This window comes from Polyergus mexicanus, unplaced genomic scaffold (genome assembly GCF_030449975.1).
Source record: "Polyergus mexicanus isolate NDT 795.1 unplaced genomic scaffold, iyPolMexi1.0 SCAF_25, whole genome shotgun sequence".
In the NCBI taxonomy this organism is placed as follows: Eukaryota; Metazoa; Arthropoda; class Insecta; order Hymenoptera; family Formicidae; genus Polyergus; species Polyergus mexicanus.
Genome location: NW_027223345.1, coordinates 1,680,348 through 1,698,987, shown reverse-complemented (window position 1 = coordinate 1,698,987; position 18,640 = coordinate 1,680,348). Strand labels below are relative to the sequence as shown.

Genomic DNA, 18,640 nt, shown 5'->3' with positions numbered 1-18,640 from the left:
AAACTAGGCCTATGAACATGGGCCATAGGCTGTGGCTTAGAATATAAATGGAAGGGGAATAGCAGGCTGAAAAGTATCGAAAGGAAGTGAGAAAAAAATCGTAGTTGCCTCTCTCTCTTCTGAATAACTACATATATAAGTATTGTGTCTGTAAATATACATACTTTTGTGTACACACATATGTGACTAATGTAACCGTATATATATATATATATATATATATATATATATATATATATATATATATATATATATATACTTATTTTTCATTGGGCCGAACTGGTAAGCCGTGTATGCGCACTTTTGAGCAATTACTCACAAGAGAAAGGCAACTATGATTTTCTTTCTCACTTCCTTCGACATGTTTTTCTATCGGGAAACAAAAGCATTCCCCTTTCATTTTTATATGTTCTAGAGCCGGTATTCATAGTCAGTTCTTTATTTCAAGACCGTCTTAAATAATGTCTTAAGGTGCTAATACGGCTCTGTGATTGGTTTAGGGCATCTTAAGATTGTGCTTAAGACGGTCTTAAATATAAGAATTGACTATGAATACTGAGGGCCGTGGTATCTCTCAAGCTTTTCTCTGGTCTATGGTGGTTGTCAATTATCTTGTTTGTGTAGTGTCTTGTAATTATAATATGAGCGAAACTAGTATTAGCGAAATTCGTATGCGAAATGTAGAAAAGATATATATATATATATATATATATATAGAGAGGTTTTTGCAAAGAGACAAATTTGCGAATGAATTGGGAATGACCGATTATATGCGAATGAAACATAATGGAAATGTCTTTTTAAACGATCATATATTATTGCAAATTATTTAATAAAAATGGAATGCAATGAAGAAGACTGGTCTGTGGAATGTTCCGATGATGAAAAATACGAAGTGGACGCGAAGGTAAGATAACCAAATTTACAATATATGTAAATTCTGAAATAATTATTATTTATCTTGATATCTTATAATTTTTAAGTAATAAAAATTTCAAGTATAATTCTTAAATAAAAAATATATATATATATATACATTTTCTGTTTTATTACAACTTTTATTTACTACTTATGCATTAATTGAACTTACTATGTTAAGTTATAAGCTAAAGATTACTTTTCGATATAGTCTTTGAGAAGATTGATATAGTTAGCATGTATTTGAAGATCCCCTCTTGGTAAAAATCCTGCTCTTCATGTTTCAACCATTCTTAAATAGCATTTTTTGTATCACTGCATTATCTGGAAATCGTTTTCCCCCAAGATGTGATGCAAACAAATTAAGATTATAAGGAGCCAGATCCAGGCTCTAGAGAAGATGCTTTATAATGTTCCAATCAAATGGTTACAAAAATTCTTGAGTCTGATATATAGAGTGACATTATCATGAAGAAAATTCACAAGAAAAAGACCTGGGCTTCTCTAGAGAGAAACTTAAGCCTCTTTCTTCTAATTGTCTCCTTGATAATGTAGGAATATAAAATGCTATTCAAGAGTGAACAAAATATTTTAAAACCTTTTATCAAGAGAAAATCTTCAACTCATGCCAAAGTGAGACGAGTGCATCAATCTTTTCAAAAAAGATTATATTAGTAAAAGTAATCATTCTATATTTTAATACAATAATTCCAATTTGTGCATAAGTTGTAAATAAGAGTCGTAATAAAACAGGGAACCTTACTTTCTGATTCATCTTACTATATTTGATCATATGTGTTATATTGTAAATATCTAAGTTTATATTTCACATTATGCTGTTAATTTTGTATAAACATCTTTGTTTTTTTTTATTTGTGTAGTATGAATGGAATATAAAAGCTGAAGACATAGTCTCATTAATTGAAGGTTTAGAAGCTAACAATCATGTCTTAGAACTTGAATGGAAGTGTCCTGGTAGACGAGGACCATCCCCTATTCCCTCAAACAATCGACAACAGGATTATGGATCGCAGGAATACAAGTAACTTTGTAGTAAAAATTTTTAATTGTTCTAATTGAAGAGAAGAGGTTTTTGGGCTAAATAAAAGCCTGGTAAACAGTGCGCAAGTTGATTGTTGTTGTTTATGTTTTTTCTGTATTCAAGTATGTATGTTTCGGTCCTGGATTTCGACCATCTTCGGCATCTATTAAATTACAGATCGGATATAATTTAAAATGTAAACCTATGTAATAAATAATTTACAAATGATTACGAATAACTTTAAAAAAAAATTAAAAAGTATAGGATATAAAAAACTTGTTAAATTAATGCACCGTGTGTTTTAAAGAATATGTTGCTACTGACATGAAAATATGATAATATGATGGATGAGATGGATCAATTTTCGTTAATATACTTAAATTGTTAAAAGGAGCATATATTTATATGCGGGAATGTTTTATGCTCATCACGTTTAAAGACAAGTGTGCCTCTTTTTGGTTCATCCGCAAGGGGAGTACGTGCCCAGCTTAGGTGACAAAAGCACATAGTGCTCGTCAGAACTTTTGAAATTTATTCTTTTAGATCGTCAGTATCTAGTGTGTTGTAATTATAATTATGAAAGATAAAGTAGGAGCTTACTTCAATAAACCGAGATGAGCATCGCAACGTTACGAAGATAGAAACGCAACTGATGGATATTTTAAAAATTACATGATGTGTATTGCGTGACATTGTGATTCGTTCGATTTGTAAATAAATACATGTATATAACACGCGTGATATTAACATCGAGGTGTAAGTTTAGCGCGCCGTATTTTAAATTTTTGTCCGAAATTTTGTACTTCTCTTATTTTTATTCATTAGAGCTTCTAATTTCAAATAGTGTATCTTAATTATTTTTTATATTGACAATATTTTTTTATGTTTATAGAATTGAAGAAAAGTCCGATTTTGATTTTATGGATGAAATGTCATCGCCAAGACTACCTGTCCGTAGAGTCGGCGAGAGTACTCCAAAAGGTAGTGCCAAGAAGAAAACTGCCAGTTTCAATGGAGTATTATCGACAATGTTGAGACACCGTAGATTGGAGCAACAAGAAATCAATTCCAGTCCGAAAAAAAGTGAATCTCCTGGATTAAAACCGCATCCTTCCACTTAAAAACACAAAGTTTGTCTGTTTTATGAAGTGATTCATGTGTGGTAAATCAAAAGCTGCATAACGCACAAGATTGTAATGTTGAAATAAGATTACATTAAAGACAGATATTACTCTGTGTACTATCAAAAATAATTTTTATTAGAAAATATGTGTTAAAGAATGAGATATTACATCTACTTATGAGTATCATTAGTCTACCCTCAATGAGGATATTCATGTTAAGTTTCTACAGCTATAAAAATTATGATATATTTCTATACACATTGTCTTTATAATAGTAAGAAGTGTAGATATTCATTGATGTATTTATAATATTTTTTTTGATGCTATAAACATAATGTACAAATATACAAATTTTACATACATATCAAGCGACGCGGTAGCGTCGCGACGCCAAGTATATAAAAAAAACATTTCGAGGCTTGTCAACGGTTTGCCTATGTTGATTATGTACAGGAGTCGCGATGCTACCAAATAGCTTATCCGGAGTTTTACGTCTAATAAACTTTCGATTAAAATTCCTCAGGAACTAAACTGTTAATCAAAAATCTAACGGCATTTTTCTTATACAATGTGGATGCAAGCTTTCGATTGCGACCAATTTGAATAAGATTGGTGCAATCAATCCTAAGGATGATAATCGTATACCAGAAATGTGACATTTTTTTCTTCAGAAGATTTAGACTCTCACGTACATATGCTTGCACGCACACACGCAAAGCGATTTTGTCTCTCAAGGCGCATTCGCAGCGCTCATATAGGATTATTCGCTTGAGTGTGCAAATGCCTTGAGACAATGTGTATGTGCATGCAAACGTATATGATATGTATCAAGCGACGCGGTACGCGGTAGCATCGCAATATCAAGATATAATAAGCTTAAGATTATATTTGATGAATCTGTTGCAAAAATATACTTGAAGAAAATATATTTGATGCTATCGAGTAAGTAGATTGAAATTTCGTATATATATATATATACATATATTTATATATATATTTGCTTATATATGTTTATTTATTGTTTTATAAGTATATTTTTTAATTATATCTGAATATTATCTAAATTATAGCATTTATTTGCAGGATAAAGCAAAATCAATCCTTTCAAGAAGACCGGTATACTTTTATAGTTGGGATTTCTTCAACTGGAATTGCATATGGTCTTATACCGTATGCAATCCCAGCTGAAGAACTTTGCTAAACAGCGTAACATATTGAATTATAGAGATTTGATAGTAACAGACAATAAGTACAATTAATTAATAAGTATATAAATACTATGTATGAATACTTTGGTTTTCTTCGCATACATATAACTAATATTATAAATATTATTCTTAAAGTGAATCTTACTGCAACAAAATGTTATTCGCTTTGTCAGTATACATACATAATTTGTATATTTTGATTTTCTTTGCATACATATAACTATATTAAATTATTTTATAAAAAAAAGGAAAACTTATAAATATCTCGCACTGCACAACATGCTACTGTAATATTAGTTATATGTATGCAAAGAAAACCAAAGTATTCATACATAATATTTACTTATTATTCTTAAGGCTCCTGAGTAGTCGCCACGAAACTCCGAGTTGACGGTGGCGACATAGGAATAAAGATGCTGCGGTAGAAATAAGAACCCTGTCCACCGACTTATTATATAAGTGAACTGGGATTTATTTGTAACTTCCGGCTGGATTTTTTAGCTCACGCCTACTGCTCATCCCTTCTTTCCCGTCGCTCCTTAGTAACGCATCGCCACATCGTACAATAAATCGTAATTAAAGAGTGCATCACTTAGTCTCACGAACGTGCGTATCACAAATGTGATGGCACAATACTCTAGTAACCATAAAACATAAATATTTTAAATTGTTATAGAATGTACATATACGTAATCAATAATAGAATAATAATTACATTTGACCCATATTCTAGTATCCTAGAATTACAATTAATGCTAATTTATGCATAAAATATTTAGATATGTATAGTTAATATATTTTTAGTTATTTAAGAAGAATGCATTTTACTTAATGTGCATAGATTTATTCATATTATTAATAACTGTAGGACTTTTGAAAATTTATATTCGTACCGCGCATTTTCTGTTGAAAGATATTTATAATATATAAAAAAGATTATACAACTCAATACCTTATTAGCATAAGTTTTATATTGTACACAATTTTGGAATAAGCACTAACTGTAAATATAAGAAAGATAAGTTTCAGAAAAGACATGATATCTGCATGATTTTGTATATAAAACAGTTAAATTAATTATAGTAAATTTGAAAAGCTTCCCTCACAGCACATCAACATCCCAATAAGGTTCCGGTCATCTTAAATTGTAAGATAGTAACATTCCACGGAGATTAATAAACCTACCATTAACCTCCCAGCAACATGAAAATGTTCGCCCATATTCATCCTAGTAATATTCCAGAGACCTTGCGCGTAACGTTGTATTAAAATATTCATACAACATGCCAGAAACTTTCTAATACCCAGACAGCACAAGGATGTCCTTAGGACGTCCAAAGGGCATCCAGGACATACATGTAGGATATCCTCAGGATATCCCATTGTAATCCTCAGATCTCCTCTGGATGTCCTGAGGAAGAGTAAGTGATAGCCGTATATTAACCTCTGGAGAATCCAGGGAGATCCTGTGGAACATCCTAAGGATTTTTATAGGATATGTTAGGGATATTTTTCGTATGTTTCAAGGAGCAAATTTTAAAATTTAAATATAAATTAAAATTATGTTTTGTTATTTACTGCCAATATTAAAAATCTAATATTAAAAATAGTTCACCGTTCTTTAATATTTGAGGCTTTCGTGCTGTATATGAATATTTTAGGTTTGGCTCCCGGGTTTGAGTTGTGTAATATTGTCTAAACAATCCAATATCTGAATTCCCTATGTTGAGATTGCATCAGAAATTGAACTGATAGAAAATAATTACATTTGTAATTTCCTGTCAATTGCTCTTTGCAAGCTTTATATAATTCTCATGACCAAATCTCAAATACGAGTTCGCGTGTCGCATAGCGGTAAACAAACGAACTAGCGGTTGAATACTATTGTTTGTAAAGTTTTTGGAATGTTGCGAACAATAACATTTCTCATGAAATATTAAATAAATAATAATTTTGGATATATGAAAATGTGCGCATCAAATTCAATTATTAATATTAAACGAAATTAACGTTAACAATTAATTGCACATGTATATGTCCTCTGGAAATCCAAAAGACATCCAATATAATAGACAAGGCAGATATAACCTACAGACATCCAGGGGTTATCCAGTGGACATTTATAGGACATTAATACTTATTATAATACTTAAGATTTCTAAATTATATTAAATAGCCGACACAACTAAAAATAATTATGTATGCATATTAAATTTTTATAAATACATTTATAATAATATCTTAAAACATCCTACAAATGTCCTGAACCGCCCTGGACATATTCAGGATGATCCTGAGGATGTTTTGTGCTGTCTGGGAAGTATCAATGTCCTATAAATGTCCACTGGATAACCCCTGGATGTCTATAGGATATATCTGCCCTGTCTATTATATTGGATGTCTTTTGAATTTCCAGAGGACATATACATGTGCAATTAATTGTTAACGTTAATTTCGTTTAATATTAAATATTAATAATTGAATTTGATGCGCACATTTTCATATATCCAAAATTATTATTTATTTAATATTTCATGAGGAATGTTACTGTTCCCAACATTCCAAAAACTTTACAAACAATAGTATTCAACCGCTAGTTCGTTTGTTTACCGCTATGCGACATGCGAACTCGTATTTGAGATTTGGTCATGAGAATTATATAAAGCTTGCAAAGAGCAACTGACAGGAAATTACAAATCCCAACATAGGGAATTCAGATATTGGATTGTTTAGACAATATTACACAACTCAAACCCGGGAGTCAAACCTAAAATATTCATGTACAGCACGAAAGCCTCAAATATTAAAGAACGGTGAACTATTTTTAATATTAGATTTTTAATATTGGTAGTAAATAACAAAACATAATTTTAATTTATATTTAAATTTTAAAATTTGCTCCTTGAAACATACGAAAAATATCCCTAACATATCCTATAAAAATCCTTAGGATGTTCCACAGGATCTCCCTGGATTCTCCAGAGATTAATATACGGCTATCATTTACTCTTCCTCAGGATATCCAGAGGAGATCTGAGGATTACAATGGGATATCCTGAGTATATCCTACATGTATGTCCTGGATGCCCTTTGGACGTCCTAAGGACATCCTTATGCTGTCTGGGATATTTATAAAATTAATACAAAAATGCAGTTGGCCTCGAAATGCTAAAAACGCATATATATTTTTTGCAGGAAAAACATAGATTTTTACAAAAAGCAATTTGATTACCTAAAAAAAACCTCACAAAGGTAAAAAAAAATATGCCAAGTATATATGAAAAATCTCAAATTGTATGCAACAAAAAATTGAAAAATAGTTACCTCTAAAAAATTACTTATAAAAAAATTTTTCCCTGCAAAATAAAAAACTAAAAAGTAATTTATCTCTAAAAATTGTATGCGTTGAACTATTTAGTAAATAGACAGTTGGGAAGGAAAGGTGGGAAAATGACAGCGGTATTTGTGGACCTGAAAGCAGCGTTTGACTCGACAGGGAGATTCTGATGAAGGCGATGAGAGAAAGGGGAGTGAGAGAAGGCCTGGTGGTGAGAGTGGAAGAGATAATGAGGGAGACAAGGAGTAGGGTAAGAGTAGGGGGGCGAATAGGAGAGGAGTTCTGGATGGCGAAAGGGATGAGACAGGGATGTCCACTGAGCCCAACGCTGTTTAACATTCTGATGGCGGATTTGGAAGAGGAGATGGCAAAAGGGTGTTGGGGAGGAGTGAGACGGGGGGAAGGGAAAGTATTTATTTTAGCATACGCGGATGATGTAGTGTTGATGGCGGAAGAGGAGCAGGACATGAGAGCGATGTTGAGTAGGTTGGATAGGTATTTAACAAGAAAAGGACTAGAATTAAATGCGGAAAAGACAAAGGTAATAAGATTTAGGAAGGGAGGGGGTAGGAGTAAAAGGTAGATTGGAGATGGAAAGGGAAAAAGATAAAGGAGGTGAAAGAGTTTAGATATTTAGGATATACGATACAGAGGAAGGGAGGGCAAGAGGCACATGTGAGAGAAAGAGGAAGAAGGACAGCAGCGGTGATGAGGGAAGTATGGGGAAAGCACTGGGAAAGGAGAATGTGGCTATACGACACGCTAGTATAGACAGTAATGGGATATGGGGCAGAGGTTTGGGAGTGGAGGCAGAGAAGGGAGATAGAGGGAATACATGACAGGCATATAAGATGGACAATAGGACTGGACTGGAGGACGCCAGGATATATGGTAAGGGAGGAAGTGGGAAGAGGATTGATGAGAGGGAGAGCAGGAAGAAGGGTATGGAATTTCAAAAGGAGATTAGAGGAAGGAAAAGGGGGGGAAGTACCAAGGAAATGCTGGGAAGAGATGAAAGAAAGATGGAGAAGAGGGAGAGTGATAGGGAGCTGGGAACAAGAAAGGAAGGAATTCTTGAGAGAAAGAGGAGTACAGGAAGGGGAAGAGGAAAGAATAGGATATGAGGAGTTGGAGGAAAAAGATAGGAAGAGGCAAGATGAAGAAAGGGAGAAGAAAATATGTGAATCGAAATATAATAAAGGGTATAGGGAAATAAAGGGTGAGGGAATTCCAGAGTATTTGAAGAAAGGATGGACGGAGAAAAGGTGGAGAAGGGTTATGAAATTTAGATTGGGGAACGAAATGAGGGAAGGATTATATTGGGAGGGGGAGGAAAAGAAAAGTTGTAGGATGTGCGGTAAGGAGAAGGAGACGTGGGAACATGTATGGGAAAGGTGCGTGAAAAGGGAGAAAAAAGATGGGACTAGTTGGCAGGAGGCAAAGGAGAGGATACTAGGAGGAGAAGAAGCAGGAGAGGAATAGATGAGGGAGATAGAGGAAACGAGAGAAAGGGAGGAAGAGAGAGAGAGAGAGAGAGAGAGAGAGGGAGGGAGGAGAGAGAAAGCGAAAAGAACAGCGAAAACGGAGGTCCAAAATAGGCTAAGTTAGACTAAGTTAAGTTAAGTTCGCGGAGTTAAGATGTAAGTAAGATAGGATAAGGATAAGTAAAGTACACAAGTTGAGGGACAAGAACGAAAAGAGGGATAGGAAGCGTGTGTGTGTACAAAGCGTTAAATATAAGTGTAGAAAGTAAGATGTAAGGGAAAGATATGGAGGAAGATTTGTAACCCCATAGGGAAACAATAAAGAATATCAATCAATCAATCAATTTACTTCTGAAAAATGAAAAACCTCTAAAAAAATAAAAACTAAATGAAATCAATAGTTAAGCAGCCAAGTATTTAGAAGCAATTCAGTTTGTGAGGATTTGTAATTTGAAATAGTATTTGTCATAAAATCAATCTTGTATTTATAGAAATGTTATAGACAGATTCATTCACAGATTCACGGGTTTCTATGAATATTATATTTATATAATATTGTTAAATTAATAAGCATTACTTTAAAAAAAATCACTTAAATATATTTGATTTATCATATTAAAAATTTAATCATAGAAGGCAGTATATTTGGATTATCATATTAAAAATTTAATTATAGAAGGCATAGAGATAATCAAATTTTCACAGTTATAATGTATATATAAATAAATCCCAACATGTACGCAAAAAAAGTTTAATATCTATTCCTACAAAATAACTTTTAAAAAAGTTATTTCTTGTACATTTTTTGCAGGAAAAATATAAATTTTTACAACAAGCAATGAAATCACCTAAAAAAAACCTCACAAAGGTAAAAAAAAATACGCCAAGTATATAAAAAAATCCCAACATGTACGCAGAAAAAAGTTTAATATCTATCCCTACAAAATAACTTTTAAAAAAGTTTTTCCTTGAAAGATAATTTTCATACAAAATAAAAAATTAAAAAAAGATTTTCCTCTAAAAAATAACTCTAAAAAATAAAAACCTTTAAAAAATCAAAAATCAAAACTAAATGAAATCAATAGTTAACTAGCCAAGTATTTAGAAGCAATTCAGTTTATAAAGATTTGTAATTTGAAATAGTATTTGTCATGAAATCAATCTTGTATTTATAGAAATGTTATAAACAGATCCACAGATTCACGGTTTCTATGAAATCAAAACACATTTTATTTTTATTAACAGAAATCTGATTTTCAAAATAACTCATACAGCACTAAAGCTTGCAACAACATTGCTGCAATATTGCGATATTGCATATTGTAGTTGAATGTTGCAGAAATATTACAAAGACATTATTTTACAATATAACTTTAGTAATGTTACAGCAACATTCCAAAAATATTCCAAAAAAAGTATTCGATAATCGCTAGTTCATTCGTTTACCGCTATGCGGCGCATATTGCGCTATCTATTCCACATTTAATTTTTAGTCACGATGATTATATAAAGTTTACAAAAAGCAACTAATAAGATTAAAGATATAATAACTATTTTTATTAGCTTAAATTGTATGATATAACCCCAACACAGAGGACTCAGACATTGGACTAAGAATTCTTTTAATAGTTTCCATTCTTATATAAAATCAAAAATTTGATAATAATTTTTTAACATGCAAAAGATACTTCAGATTTTAATAAATAAATTTTGAGATTATATGAAAACAAGAAAGATGTGAAAAAACTTGTATGCGTAAATCCACCACAATCTTTTTGCATATCTGAATATTTCGGATACAAAGAGATTGTGAATTTACAAAATTGCAAATTGAGTTTTTTCTTATTTCTCTTAGATATTCTTTGTCACTGAAGAAAGTCAAATGTGTACCGAAAAATTTGCAATTTATAATTTCGTTATTATAATACAGAAAATCTATATACACACTAAATCCTGATTCTTATATGCCTAATTTCTTATTATTTTTTTCATATGTTAAAGATATTATGTCGATAAATATACATAAAGCATTATTGCATATATATTATATTGCTATGTTGCTGCAATATTATATTGCAATATTTCTGTAGGCGGACATTTTATTGTTGCTGCAATATCATAACAATGTTGCAGCAATATTTCGTAATGTTTCTGCAATGTTGCAACCTTGCAGAAAAATGTTGCTGCAATGTTGTTGCAATCTTGCGGTGCTGTATGGAAAGTTCAACAATTTTGAATATTGTATATCACAAATTACACAAATTATTATAGAGTTTATTAAGAGTATTATATGCTATAATATCAAATCATATTGTTGATGTTAAGTGCGATTAAAATTCCTTTGATTTGCAAAGTATATCTTACAGGATGTATAATTTGAAAGAAAAGAGTTATTATATCTTTAATCTTATTAGTTGCTCTTTGTAAACTTTATATAATCATTGTGACTAAAAATTAAATGCGGAATAGATAGCGCAATATGCGCCGCATAGCGGTAAACGAATGAACTAGCGATTATCGAATACTTTTTTTGGAATATTTTTGGAATGTTGCTGTAACATTACTAAAGTTATATTGTAAAATAATGTCTTTGTAATATTTCTGCAACATTCAACTACAATATGCAATATTGCAATATTGCAGCAATGTTGTTGCAAGCTTTAGTGCTGTATGGGTTATTTTGAAAATCAGATTTCTGTTAATAAAAATAAAATGTGTTTTGATTTCATAGAAACCGTGAATCTGTGAATCTGTCTATAACATTTCTATAAATACAAGATTGATTTCATGACAAATACTATTTCAAATTACAAATCTTTATAAACTGAATTGCTTCTAAATACTTGGCTAGTTAACTATTGATTTCATTTAGTTTTGATTTTTGATTTTTTAAAGGTTTTTATTTTTTAGAGTTATTTTTTAGAGGAAAATCTTTTTTTAATTTTTTATTTTGTATGAAAATTATTTTTCAAGGAAAAACTTTTTTAAAAGTTATTTTGTAGGGATAGATATTAAACTTTTTTCTGCGTACATGTTGGGATTTTTTTATATACTTGGCGTATTTTTTTTTACCTTTGTGAGGTTTTTTTTAGGTGATTTCATTGCTTGTTGTAAAAATTTATATTTTTCCTGCAAAAAATGTACAAGAAATAACTTTTTTAAAAGTTATTTTGTAGGAATAGATATTAAACTTTTTTTGCGTACATGTTGGGATTTATTTATATATACATTATAACTGTGAAAATTTGATTATCTCTATGCCTTCTATAATTAAATTTTTAATATGATAATCCAAATATACTGCCTTCTATGATTAAATTTTTAATATGATAAATCAAATATATTTAAGTGATTTTTTTTAAAGTAATGCTTATTAATTTAACAATATTATATAAATATAATATTCATAGAAACCCGTGAATCTGTGAATGAATCTGTCTATAACATTTCTATAAATACAAGATTGATTTTATGACAAATACTATTTCAAATTACAAATCCTCACAAACTGAATTGCTTCTAAATACTTGGCTACTTAACTATTGATTTCATTTAGTTTTGATTTTTGATTTTTTAAAGGTTTTTATTTTTTAGAGTTGTTTTTTAGAGGAAAATCTTTTTTTAATTTTTTATTTTGTATGAAAATTATTTTTCAAGGAAAAACTTTTTTAAAAGTTATTTTGTAGGGATAGATATTAAACTTTTTTTGCGTACATGTTGTTATTATATATCTATGCGATATTGGTGTGAACAATTGAAGAAAAATAATATAATTTTTAATCTATGAAACTGCAATTATACAACTGTTAAAAAATAATATCGAACCAGGATTGACAATCGTACTACTTCATCTCTATCCCTCTCTGATATGATACACGAAGTCTTGATAGTAATAAAGCAACAAATCATTAATTGTAAGTCTGACAGGCACCCGTGTCTTACATATTGTATATTTGTTCATTCTGTTATCTATTATATTCTACTATTATTATTGATCATCATACAAAATATTTAATTGCACGTACAATTTTAACTACAATTTAAACATATATATGCACATATGTATATATGCAAGTATAAAATTCTCAAAAAATGGGCGCCCGTTAATCTTGTTGCATTACTGCTTTCTGCCACGAGAGACCAGACAGCATTTTCAGACCATATTTCGGCCGTAAAGCGATATGCTAGAGGAACAAGGATAGCACGCGATTGTCACTCCTTGTTTGACATTATTTCCCAACCATATGTGCTCAACGTATCGATGTTTGTCTTCACGGACGCTACACACATACGCGATGAAAGACAGACAAAGATGTCGCAATCATTTTTCCTTGTCACGCGGCCAGTGTGCCACCACGGAATATTCCCCATGTTCTGCTGTTAGCTGCACTTTAAATACAGATGTGATGAAATTCGTAGTCTTCGTCCTACATCTCGAAAAATTAATATTTTTTCATGAAACTTTTCCTGACGTATTCTTTATATTGTTATAATTAGTCATACAGAGCCGGATTTTACAATTTAGCTTTCAAAAATTTATAATTAATACAATATGAATTTGGGAGTAACTACACCTGATCTGCGAGTAGCTGTATGTGTTTGTTTAGTATTAGAATTTTTATTTTGATCATTTTTCCCCAAAAAACGCTCTGTACGTCTATGAAGACGATGCTGCTGAATACGAATATCATCATTAGAATCCGATTTTCTCTTTATTTTGGCTGTAGGACGTAGACTACGAATTCGTAATTCACGGCTTCCCGCGAGAGGTCTCTACTGTCTCTCCTGTCGACCCTTAATTAATAAAGGAACTATTATTGAGTAAAGTCTGGCCAATCAGCATCAACCTTTAGCCGGGCGCACGTCAGTGAACCGCGCGCCGTGAAGTGTGCGCTGCCTCATACTGCCAGGCGCGCGGCTCACCGACATGCGCCCGGCTAAAGATCGGCGCTGATTGGCCAGCCTTTATTCAATAATAATTCTTTTAATAGACGAATGTTTACACGATCCAACTGGCAATTTATTGTTTGATTGTTACATCACAACCATTTACCCATATGATTTTGGTCCTTATCAAGTGAATTAAAATTACAATATTATAAATAATGATAATCACATTACAGAAATGAAATAAACGAAATTATGTACCTGCGTTATAGTTAAAAAGTTGAAAGAGAAAAATCGATATGTCATAATGACACTGTGTCAACCTCTCTGTTTGAGATACTGAGAGACTAAACAATCTATCGTATATATTATTTAAATTCTCTGTGTCCCTTTGAGAGTTAATAATGTTATTATATTTTTTAATAAAGAACATTTCAGCTATTTCTCTCTTTCTTACATGTTTTTCTGTATGCAGAATATCAGGCGCTGACCAATCGAAGTTATGATCAAATTCTAATTTGTGTTTGCTAATTACGGAAAGATTACTTGCGTCCATTTTTATGTTATTAAAATGTTCCTTGACGCGGGTACTTAAATATCTTTTCGTTTGGCCAATATATGAAGCGCTACAATTCTTGCAATTTATTTTATAAACAACTTCCGTTTTATTACTAATAGGTAGTCCATCTTTACTACGTTTAATCAATGAGTTTAATTTTTTAGATATATTGTAGACAATCGTAAAACCCATATTTTTAAAAAACCGACTGATATGTCACTCAAACCTTCAACAAATGGTAATGCAATGTAGGAAGGTTTGCCTACACTATTTTCCTCGGTACTCGGAATAATATTATCATGTTGTTTCAAAAAATTAAGTCTCTTATAAATATAATGGTTTATAACGTGTCTCGGAAAAAAATTATTGAGTAAAATCCGTTTCACGACATCAATATTTTTACCATGAAACTGATCGTCAGATAGTAAAATAGCATAGTCAACGAGATTAAAAATGGTGTTTATTTTATATTTAAAAGGATGGTTGAAATAAAAATTAATATATCTATTGGAACAAGTAGGTTTTCTGTACCAATTAGTTAAAATTTTTCCTTTAGAACGGATAACAGTGGTGTCCAAAAAGTTAATAAATGAATCCGACTCTATTTCATGCGTGAATTTTAAGCGTTGGTGATAACTATTAAAAATCAATTTAATCTCGTTAAAAGATTAGAAATTAGAATTTGATCATGACTTTGGTCAGCGCCTGATATTCTGTATACCGAAAAACATGTAAGAAAGAGAAATAGCTGAGAGAAATGTTCTTTATTAAAAAATATGACAACATTATTAACTCCCAAAGGGACACAGAGAATTTAGGTAAATAACATACACGATAGATTAATAAAGGTTGTTTAGTCTTTCTCAGTATCTCAAACAGAGAGATTGACACAGTGTCATTATGACATATCGATTTTTCTCTTTCAACTTTTTAACTATAACGCAGGTACATAATTTCGTTTATTTTATTTCTGTAACATGATTATCATTATTTATAATATTGTAATTTTAATTCACTTGATAAGGACCAAAATCATATGGTCAAATGGTTGTGATGTAACAATCAAACAATAAATTGCCAGCTGGGTCGTGTAAACACTCATCTATTAATTTATCTACTGGCGACATCTCGAAATTAAACATTCATAATTCTTTTATTAAGCATTATAAAAAAAATAGTTCAGGACTTTTCGACTCAGTTTGACCCAATCTACCTCCATCTTTCGTTTGGTCACTTACTTGTTAGACATCCTATATAGGCTGCATTCCGATATTCACCGAGTACTGAAAATCTATAGCACGTGATGTAAATTATAGATTTTCAGTACTGGTAGAGAATATCGGAAGAAATGCCGCCATGAAACGTTAAATAAAACTCTCATTATAAAGATGACAATGGTCTAGTTTCCACCGAAGTCGTCAATCCGATTCTGTTTCGGTGCGCATCGAATTTAATGTATTCTTTCCACTGAAAGTAGAATAGAAGCAAGAAAGATTGATATTTCAGTAGAGCCAATTTAACTTTTGCTTGTGAATGTAAATAAACATAATTCTTGACAAATTTCTTTTTTATTTTCCATTTTGATAATTAATACGAACGAACGATAACTGTTACGAACATCGACATATAGACTACATATCGATTTTACAGGGTGTCCTAGACCACCTGTATACCCCTTTTCTTTCAAAAACTAAGCATTTTAGAGAAAAACGTTTTGAACCAAAGTTGTGCGGGTTTGAGAGGAACATAAGATGGTGTCATTGGTTTGACCTTGGATAACATCGTTAAGGTCAAGTCAAGGACACCTTTAATTTTTTAAATGGAACCCCCTATTTTTTATTGCATATTCTTATAGCTTATGTCAAAATCTTTCCAAAACACTATAATAAAGTATTTTTTCATTAAGTACTTTTTGAGTTATTTTGTATTTTAATCTGACATATTTTGATATAAAAAATTAAATATGTTGTAAAATATTCAGTTTTCAATAATCTTACCGTAATACTTTTTTGTACAGAATAATGAGACTAATCAATTAGTATAAAAAATAATTGTTTTTAAGAAAATTATTTACAATGTATTTTTTTAAACAATTATTCGTTTTTTTGCACTAATTGATTTGTCTCATTATTCTGTACATAAAAATATTACGGTAAGATTATCGAAAACTAAATATTTTAGAAAATATTTAATTTTTTATATCAAAATGCCAGATTAAAATACAAAATAACTCAAAAAGTACCAAATAAAAAAATACTTTATTATGTTTTGGAAAGCACTCGACATAAGCTATAAGAATATGTAATCAGAAATAGGGGGTTCCATTTAAGAAATTAAAGGTGTCCTTGACTTGACCTTAACGATGCCATCCAAGGTCAAAGCAATGACACAATCTCCCTTCAAAACCATACGATTTTTGTTCAAAACTTTTTTTCTAAAATGCTTAGTTTTTGAAAGAAAAGGGGTGTATCTAGGGTGGTCTAGACACCCTGTATATTGATGGTTACAAAATAATGAAAAGTAAAGGTTGGCATATACTTTTCAAGCGTTTCCATCGTCTAAATCTCGTGTCAATTCGCTGCCACTCCGACAAAGCTTGTAGATCGAAGTGGGAGTGAAATGAATGCAGTCAGTCGTATTTCCAAAACACTACTCGACTTAAATTTGGTTTTACGCCGCACTAGGTGCGAGTTAATGCTTCGATGGAAACTAGACCAATGTGATCTAATTTCTTTTGAAACATTAAATTGTAAACATAACGTAAAATGTTATCACTCATTATATATTTCACTCGCTTTCACTATCTATAAAAAGTAAAATAATTTTTTATGATTAATTGAATCTTCAGAGTTTTTAATGTATATTTCTTTATCGCGTTCCAAACGCATTTATGTATGCAAATAACAAAGTTACAAACATATAGTTTTTTTGCGTAATTCTTTTTTCTTCTTCTCGCAAGAAAGAATCAAATAAAATAATTATTATTAATTTAAAAAAAGTATATATATATATATATATAATTATATTATAATCCCAATAAGACATCTTAAACGTCTAATAGACATCTAATAATAAATGTTTTTTTCGATCTATATTTCATACTGTGGGATATTATATATTAAAACATATATAAAATGCAAAGAGAGAAAGAGGAGGGGTTGAGAAGTAACGTGTTACTTGTAACAGTAACAAATTTTGTAACGGAAAAAATATTTTATTTTTATTTTTCAGTAACGAGAAAGTAACGAAACTAACAGTTACTTTTATCATTATTTTTGCGAACCAACTCATGATTCATACCACAGTTTATTTACTTCACACTGAAATAAAAAAAAATACATAGTCTTTCGTATCTCACACCCTCGCATAATTATAGACATTTATTGCCATGCTTGATCGATTGTGTGGAAAATACGAAAGTGATCGAAGTTACAATGTTTACACAAAGATTTTCTTTTCACGAGTAGTTCTCCTTACGATGACAACGACGACGCCGTAGTTTCTTTCAGTTCTATGCGTTTAGTTCTTCAATCCAACAGGGTACGTGTAACGTTAAACAATAAAATCATTTTACAATTTTTATATTCGCAAGAATAATATTGCATGAATTGTGATAAATATTTTATTTTTCAAGTACAATCTTATATTATTCTTTCTGCGTTATGAAATAAGCGATATACTTAGTTGCAATTAAGATTACTTATTTCTATCTAAATATATAACCACAGTTTTTTCTTTTGTTTTTTTCCGAATGGTAATCGCATTTAAGTTCTTGCTACATTTCATATAAAGAATATTTCTCTTGAAAGATAACTACAAATATAATACATATGTATTATCGTTATAAATAACAATTTGAAAATTGAAAATATGAATGAAAATTGTTAATGTATTATATTATCACATATATGCTAGTGTTACGTCCAGACTCGGGGAAGGATGAGTCGACGGAAGGGCGTAACAACTATCTTTTATTATCCCGAAGTTTAAACGTCTCGTGGCGTTTGGAATCGGGTCGAACGAACTGACAGGTCCGCAAAGCAGGTAAACGACTGAATCGCTATTACACTGTTTTCGGAAG

At 30.9% G+C, this 18,640-nt stretch overlaps 1 protein-coding gene across 1 annotated transcript; it reads left to right on the top strand.

Annotated features, from left to right (window-relative positions):
- The first annotated feature begins 615 nt into the window (after window positions 1–615).
- Pa1 (PTIP associated 1) lies at window positions 616–4,410 on the top strand. Its single transcript, XM_070313651.1, has 4 exons — window positions 616–907; window positions 1,800–1,960; window positions 2,853–4,026; window positions 4,168–4,410. The coding sequence occupies exons 1-3, from the start codon at window positions 839–841 to the stop codon at window positions 3,079–3,081; spliced, it is 459 nt and encodes a 152-aa protein (XP_070169752.1). The 5' UTR covers window positions 616–838; the 3' UTR covers window positions 3,082–4,026; window positions 4,168–4,410.
- Window positions 4,411–18,640: the final 14,230 nt, after the last annotated feature.